The 8,391-nt window shown below is 51.2% G+C and overlaps 1 protein-coding gene across 1 annotated transcript; it reads right to left on the bottom strand.

The window, feature by feature from the left end:
- Positions 1-5,063: 5,063 nt before the first annotated feature.
- LOC119312193 lies at positions 5,064-7,198 on the bottom strand. The gene is made up of 3 exons (XM_037587927.1): positions 6,490-7,198; positions 6,202-6,394; positions 5,064-6,104 (listed from the first exon to the last, which is right to left on the bottom strand). Exons 1-3 carry the CDS (start codon positions 6,901-6,903, stop codon positions 5,584-5,586), a joined length of 1,128 nt encoding a protein of 375 aa, XP_037443824.1. The 5' UTR covers positions 6,904-7,198; the 3' UTR covers positions 5,064-5,583.
- Positions 7,199-8,391: the final 1,193 nt, after the last annotated feature.

Here is an 8,391-nt window from a genome sequence, read left to right as displayed (position 1 = left end):
TTGATGAAATATCCCCTCGATATTTGTACATAAGCTACCAGGGGGTAGATAAACACACACCCTCGATAACTTTTGTGTGAATAGAATGGTAACTCACACATCACATACCTGATAACTTATGTACCTGACCCTGACAAAAAGTCACAGAGGAGTCCCTTTATACATTCACACGTATAGTACATCATCATTTATGCAGTGGAAAAAACTTGAGGAAAATACCTTTCTTTTTGTCATCTGACAATCATGAGAAAGAGTTTTAAAAGATTTTGTTTTCAAGTATTGAACAACAGTGTAGGTTGGTGTAATGGTTGTTGGTCTTGGCATTAGGCGTGTCCTTGCTATCTGATGCAGGTTCGGATCCCATGTGAATTACCATGGTGTTTGTACGTGAGTTACCACGGTGTTTGTGCATGAGTTATCAGGTTCGTGACATATAAATTATCATGCTCTTTACAACAACTTTTTTTCCACAAAATATAACTTATTTTCTCTGGGCCCAAAGTTACCGCGGTGTTTGTGAGTTATATTATCAGGTTCGTGGCGTATATATTACCACAGTGTATATTACCATGCTCTTTATAGAGAGTTATTGGGGTGTGTTACAAAAGAAATTCCTGTGATCAAAAACATTACCACAGTGTTTGTGCGTGAGTTATCTGATTTATAGCGTATAAATTACCATGCTCTTTTTACAGATAAGTTATCGGGATGTGTTAGAACAACATTTTTTTTCTTCGGGTCAATAGTTACCACGGTGTTTGTGAGTGAGTTATCAGATTCGTGACGTATAATTACCGCACTCTTTTACAGATAAGTTGTGTGTTACAACAATTTTTTACCTAGGGTCAAAATGTTACAACGTTGCGTGACTTATCAGGTATATGATGCACGAATTACTGTGTACAAAAGGGAAGAAAAATTGATAAAAAGAAAGGAAATTGGCTTGTTTTTCTAGTCGTGTATGTACCAGTATAAATATATATTGATCTTTCTTATAACCACAAGTTGAAAACAAACCAGGTGGATATGACAAGTGATTATCTACCAAGAGGTAGTGAGTTCAACTCTTGCCACCTACAACATTTTTATATGTTTTTTCTACCACGTCAGAAAATAAAAAGGAAGCGGGAGAAGTGGTGGGATCGTCAGAAAAATCAGAGATCGCACGCGGGACGGAAGGAAATCGCACGCCGGATGGAAGGAATGGGATCGTGCGGATCTGTCGCTAACCACCAGTCGACTGGTGGTTAGCACAGTCCTTATATTATTGAAGGTATTGTTAACAATTTGTTATTTTGCAGATTTGTTCTCGGTTTTTATTATTGGCAGGTGATTCTTGGTGATAATTCTTTGTAGAGAAACATGTTTGGTAACTGTATTGTAATATTGACTCCCACCTTTTTATTTACAAATAAAGAGGACCAATTGGAAATTATAAATTTTAAATGTAAAGCTAACTTCTTATGGGAAATAACATCATGTCGTTTAGATAATTTGATTTCCCTCTATGATATTCTTTGGCTTTAGTATATCTCGGGATAAAGTTGTCAGAAGTTCTATGCTTCACAACTAAAACATAATCTCCTTTTTGTTATTTTATTGGCATCATGATGTGTGCCCGTATGCTCCCCTGTCGCGTCAAAAAAAAATTCAACTCCCGGTGCAATGCACGGGCTTATACCTAGTCCCTTAAAATGGCAGTGGTTGGCGTCGTTCGACCGATTAGTTGCATCAATTGGTCCCGACGTCGGTGCGTCCATTTACACTTCGCATGGTAGTTAGATGCAATTCTACCCGCGCATGAACCAACCACTCCTTCTTTCCAATGATGCCTGCATATGCCCCCATCCATAGCAGCACCATCGTCAATAGCAACTTTGCGGCAGGCACCAATCGCCATTAACAACTCGGCTCGCAGCACCGCCTCGCCGGCCCCGCGTCGCGCTTCTCTGGGATAAATAGCCGATCATCATTGAAAGCATCATCGGCTCATCGTGTTGGCCGCAACACTGTCCCGCGTTGGTTGTATCTTCTCAAACTCGCTATCAAATCATCTTCTCTGCCTCACCTTCGAAGCATCCCCCTCGCCGATTGAAGTTCCAACATGCCCTTGCCATAGTTCCCGCACACTCCCGTCGTAACACCATCTCGCGCCAATCGCAGCTCTCGCCCTTGTTGGTCACAACATTGGTACTCGTTGGTTGCAACTCTGGACTTGTGGGAACAGTGCATCGCCTGCCAGTCCTTTGCAGTAGCACATGTAGCGGATGGTGGTTGCCCTTGCATCAACAGACCCCTCAGCATGCAGCAGCGGGCAGCAGCACGGCGTCTATCGCAACGATGGTTCCCCCAGGTATTTCGGTGACGCCAGGAGAAGATCGCAACTAGATGTTGAGCACGGTGGTCAATGCCAGAGTCTGTCATGGGTAGGGGGAGATAGGCGAGAGGGGGTAGATGATTCGGGAAGAAGAAGAGAGGATAAGGTAGAACATGTGTGACACCCCACCAGACACCTTGTTAAAAGCATGAGGAAAGTCGAAGCTGCGCGCGTGGCTTCGCTGCGACTGATCCGATGCGTGATCGATCGATAGATTAATATTGTTTACCCAGAAAAATGGGATAATGTTACGTGTTGGTCATCTAATCTTTTGAAGATATCAGCCAGGTTGTGAGTTGTTGGATCCATCATGAGATAGCCGTCTGATCCAGCTGACAAGGTTTGCAACATAGGTCATGTTCACTAGCAGGTTCTGCTCGAGGATCTTCAAAATGACACTTTGCAACATGATCCATGGTGCACTTGGGGGTGGGGGGTTGCAACATGGCCATGTTGCGTTCGGAGGTTTGGTAATCACTCTTTTGCAACATGAGTCATTTTGCCACCGCGACATACACTCCTCAATCGATTTTGCCTCCATCGCGACATAGCCCTCCAACTAGACGACCCATTCACAACATGGTGCCGCCTTCCACGAAATCGGCAAGCAACCTCCCCCCCCCCACCCCCACCCCCCATACACACAGAAACACACACACGACGACCGGGGTTAACACGCCATCAATTGTCCCCGCTAGCAATACTCAAAGGGGGCGAGGGGATGGGAACGGGGTGGCTCAGGAAGAAAAAAAATCAAGAGGTGATGTCACCATGGATTTGAAGATAGACTGGCCTTGCATGCACATACGGTGTAGATCGCTACAGCGTAAGCGATCTCTGTCGGAGGGGGTCAAGCGATGTGTGAAAAGACTAAAGAAATTAAAAAGAGTAACGCGAGCAATGTGAGGATAAGATAACATGGGCAGGGCGGTGCGTGGGCCCCATGTGAGATGTCAGGATATGATCTCGAGTGAGAAAGATATGGAGGCCGTATATGGCGACTTTGTGTTTGCACATTACTACTATAGCCTTCATATCCATATGAAGTGTGCTCTATAGACGATATGACGACCGCAAATATCATGACTCTTCTTCTATAGTTGGAAGACAACCAACTTGTGTATCAATCAAGACAATGATAAATTTACTTCTTTAGATATAAAATATACTTTTGACCGGACAATGCACAACGATATTGCTCCTTAAAACCACCGGCGTAATCAATTGGTAAAAGCTATTGCCCGTGAAATATTAGTGTTTAAATCACTTATACTGCCTCCGTCCAATAATATAAGAGCTTTTCTTACACTGCACACTATTGTAAAAAAATGCTTCTATGTTATAGGACGAAGGGAGTACGTGTTTATAGAGGGAGTAAAAAATTTCCGATCGAAAGAAAATGAGTAGGGCGTTGACACACCAAGAGCAGATCACCGAGCGAGCGTTGCACTGAAGCCAGCCACTTGGTCCCGCTTGGCCTGGGGAGGGCGGTCAAAAGCCACGAGCACCACCACCAGTCCACCACCGCCCCGCCTGCGACAGATTTTTACCACGCAGCAGCACCACCACCAGCAGCAGTACGTACAGCTCGCACTCGGGCGCCCTTTTTCTTTACCGTCCCCGAGAGACGTCCCGTCCGGTTTCACCGCTGCGTCCTTTGTTCGTTCCCCTGACGCAAGATCGGACGAGACGAGGAAAAGAAGCCGGGGCGTCGCTCGGCGGGTTACGGACAAAAGGCGCGATCAGTGTAATCATAGCCCCCAGGATCTCGCGTCCCCGGAGCGGGGGCATTCGCCAAGCACGATGGCCGCGCCTCCACGCCCACCCCGCCCCGCACGCCCCAAACCCAAGCCAGCCTCGATCCTATTTTTCTCTCGGGGAAAATTAGAGCCAATTCCACATTATTTTTGCTCTACATGCACAATTACTTGGAGAGCACACATCATGTGACCCCCATAAAGGTTTGCACAACCGGCGTGGGTCTACGAGGAAGCCTGGGTCCTCAGTCTCCAGGCCAGGTGAAAGAGAAATCGTCGTCAAACGAACGCCTGGCGTCACGAGAATCCTGCTGGTCCTCTCCATTTTTTTCCCTTTTCCCGGTGCCGGACGGGGACGCAGATTTTCTTTCCTTCCTTTTTACCGCGGTGAAAGCGGGGGTGAAGTGGGAGCGGGGCAAAGGCGAGGCGGGGTAGAAAAAGGGGCGAGCGGCAGAGCGTGGTCACTCACGCCACTCCCATGGGTCGAGTCGATGCCTCTGGGATGCCGCGGCAGAGGGGGTGGGCGCGGCGCCCGAGAATGCACGAGCGGGCTGCCTCTCACGACGATCGCGCGCAGTTCTCCGCATTTCCCCACCTTATTTTAACCCCGGATTTATTCGCCGCGCCACCGGATAGAATACTCTGCTTGCTTACTGGATAGACGGGCCCCCACCCTGGGAATCCATGGGCCCCGGCCCTCATCAGTCCTCGCTTTGTTTGTTTGTTTCGGCCAGGTGAATGATCGACGTTCGGCTGTTCATCATGGCGTGCTCCCCCGCCCAAATCCAAAGCTCCTTCGTCGTTTCTTCCAGCGAGAATCTTCCCGACCGGAATCATGGCGGATCACAGTAATGGTACCAGCGCCGCACAGTTCCACTCACTCAAGTGTCTCATCGATTCATCAATTCAACAGAGTGGAGAAAAACATGTCATGAACTTGAATTATTACTCATCATAGTTCATCATCTCTTGAATAGCAATAACAAGCACGATCCATAAGATTATATAACAACTCTTCACTGGCAAGGTAAGTCTTAGACTGATCAATTCCTACAGGCAGGCAAGCAGAGAACAATCGGCGAGAAGCCTCGCCGGATCATCTCCCTCTTCTTCTCTTACAGCTGCTGCTACTAATACTAGTCGGCGGGAGGGGGTGAAGCGTCACCAAAGCTCCACGGCCTCCTCATGGCGAGAACAAAAATTACATGGCAGGAGGGGTCAAAACTCGAAATTAATGGATGATGGATGGTACTGCTAGGGTGGGGGTGGGGGTGGTTTTTTCTCTTTTTTTTCCGAAACAAAAAAACCCCGGAAAAACACGGAAACACCAAAAACTGGATCCGCCAACGGATCGAAGCGCGCCGAGGAGAAAGAAACGGAAAAGGCGGTGGGTGGAAAAATTGGGGATCCGTCCATCTACTGGCGGTTATTTTGCCCGCCTCGCCACGCTCAGAGGACGGCGGCGAGCCCCGTGACGACCTTCGCCCTGGGCTGCTGCTTCTTGCTCGCCGCCTCCTCCGTCGGGCGCCACGGCGACACCACCACCGTGATCTTCTCGCCGGGGGTGGGGGACACCCCGCTCTTGTTCATGCCGAACAGCAGCTCGAACTCGCCCGAGAAGCTCGCCGCCGACACCGCCGTCGCCGTCGCAGAGGCGGCGGGGGACGGGGCGGCCGCCTTGTCGCCGGTGCGGACGTGCGGGGATATCCACTTGGCGCGCATGTACTCCGGCTTACGCCATGGCGGGAAGTGCAGCCCCTTCTTCTTCATGCTCTGCCGCGCCGCCTCCGCCACCACGGACACGATCTTCCCGAGCCGGTCGGACGTGCCCACGAACAGCGGCGGCAGCGCCTGGAGCGCCGCGCGGTACGCCTTGGTCGACCGGGCCACCTCGAACTCGGACCTGAAGTGCACCTCCACGATCAGCCTCGCCCCGTCCCCAACCACGGCGTCGATGTACTCGTGCTCCCCTGCGTAGATAGAGAGAGGGGTCCGGTAAGCCCCTGCCAGGCCATGAATGGGGAATACACCGAGCGTAGGTGAATCGAGGAGGGATGGGGTGGGTACCAGCGGGGTAGGACGGGGTCTTCTCCCACCGCGACTTGCAGACGGCGGCGTCATAGCCGAGGGCCCTGAGGCCGTCGGCGACGGCGCGGCGGCACTCCGCCTTGCCCTTGCAGGTCCTGCCGCACCGCTCGGCGATCCTGGAAGCGTCGGCGAGAAGGTTCCGCTCCGCGACGCTGGCGCTCTGCACCAAACTCTGCACGCAAAGGGAAAGCAGGCAACCGCCTCGTAAATTCGTTGCGGCTTTTCCCAATTTGGGAGGGTTGGCGTGCCATGCGAAAATTCCAGTACCTCGAGTGCCTCCAGGGTGTCGCCGGCCGCGGAAGGGGGCGGCGCGGAGGCCTGGCCGGAGGGGAGGAAGAAGCCCTCCTCGTCGTCGCTCTCCTCGTAGTTGCTGCCGTTGAAGCAGTTGCAGCGGCCGCGCGGCGGCCGCTCGACGGCCGCGGAGTCCTCCATGAAGCTGAGCACCATGCGGTCGAGCCCCACCGACCCGACCTCCGCCTCCCCGCCGGCCGCGGGCCTCTCCTCCCTCTCCTTCTCCTTGCCGTCCCCGGCGACCGCGAGGCGCTCCGAGGCGGAGACCCTCACGAGCAGCCTGCGGAGGCGGGAGACCCTGGGCGTCGGGGCGGGCGCGAGCGGCGGCGGCGGCGGCGGCTTCCCGTCCATGGCGCCGTGGTGGTGACCGGCCTTGAGCTGGAACGGCATCGATCGCGTGAATCCTAACCACTACCGCAACCACGCCATCCCCAATCCCGAACTCCAACCAACCACACCAGCGCAGTTACACACCACCACCAGTCCCGACTGCAACCACCGCCCCAACCACACACACACAGAAAAAAAAAGATAGCACGCCCTCTACTGCCCGTCCAGTTCGCCGGCGGCGACGGCGGCCATTCCCGGCGGGCGGCTGGTTATTAATTTTTTTTCCTTCCCTCTCACGGTCGGTCGCCGGTCGCCTCCCTCGTCCCCGTCTCCTTTTCACAGTTTACAAGCGAGCGAAGGGGGTTCAAACGGGAGGGGAGCCTCGGGGTCTTAAAGGGCTCAGGTGGGGGCGGGGTGACGTGGCGGGCCGCGGGCCCGCTGGCCCAGCGGGTACGTGGCGGAGTGAGGTGAGCGGCTGGTCGCCCGACGGTGACACGCGCCTCGCACGGCGTTTGCCGTCTGCGCCGGGGAACGGTTGCGCATGCCCATTTTGCCCCCCGATAATGGTCTGCCGTTTCCAGGACCGTCGACTGGACCCGAGGGGTATGATAGGGATTTCGCGCTGGGAGGTGGGGGGCCGTGGGTGGCGTGCGGGCGTGAGGTGTGGAGTGGACTGGATAGTGAGGGTACTGCTAGTGCTACCGACCCGTTTATAAAAGTTTTTTCCCCTTTGTTTTACAGAAGATATTTTTTATCTTTTCTGGTTAGATTGGATAGGGCCGTTTTAGCGCGATGGGCCCAGTACCTTACGTAACGTAAGGAGGAGAGAACTTTTGAGCAGGGTGTTTCGATTTTCCCGCTACAGTTTCTAAAACATTTTCCGCACCATAAGCAACTGTTGGATTTATCCTTATAGTACAACCCATGTTGTACTTCTCTTTTTGGGGGAAAATACATGTTGCACTAAGACTGCTTTGAATAAAAATAAGCATCATACTTAGGGAGGACAAAATTCACTTCCTAATTTACCGGCAACTCAAACGCCGATACAGATATAAACTGTTCGAATAATGAGAAATTTAATTCCTATGTAAAATATACAATTGTAGAGTATTTATTCTATGTTCCGAAGAAATTCGGTTGGATTGATGGTGCTTAGAGCTATCGAAGATATTCTCAAACCAATGATGACCGACAAAGCCTAAAATAAATTTCAGCATCAGATTTTGCAACAACAGAAACAAGAAATCCCTGGTCAAACTTGGCTAACGTGACATCCACGGACAAGAGCCGGCCACACCTATTTGTTCGCTTGGGCAACCACATTCGTCGTATTCAAAATCTTGAAACAAGGCAACCTCAAATAATGAAATCTTGAACCAATGCAAAGGCATGCACGAGATCATTCGATCAATATAGCAGACAACCAATTCAACGATTCAAGATAGGTCAGAATAATCCATGATGAAAAAAATTCAACAATTTATAAATCAATTGCCCTTATTGATCTCCTTCTTTTCTTGATCATCCATTTCCTCTAAGTTTTTT

The sequence above is a fragment of the Triticum dicoccoides genome, chromosome 5B (assembly GCF_002162155.2).
Source record: "Triticum dicoccoides isolate Atlit2015 ecotype Zavitan chromosome 5B, WEW_v2.0, whole genome shotgun sequence".
Taxonomy (NCBI): Eukaryota; Viridiplantae; Streptophyta; class Magnoliopsida; order Poales; family Poaceae; genus Triticum; species Triticum dicoccoides.
Note: the sequence above shows the minus strand (reverse complement) of the source record. Positions and strands in the feature narration are given on the sequence as shown.

Bases quoted from the DNA above. Each gene is read 5' to 3' on its own strand.
- LOC119312193 (XM_037587927.1), bottom strand. From the start codon at position 6,903: ATGCCGTTCCAGCTCAAGGCCGGTCACCACCACGGCGCCATGGACGGG. The intron at 6,395-6,489 runs GTACTGGAATTT...CTTTGCGTGCAG, and splicing joins ACACCCTGGAGGCACTCGAG to AGTTTGGTGCAGAGCGCCAG. The intron at 6,105-6,201 runs GTACCCACCCCA...CTATCTACGCAG, and splicing joins GACCCCGTCCTACCCCGCTG to GGGAGCACGAGTACATCGAC.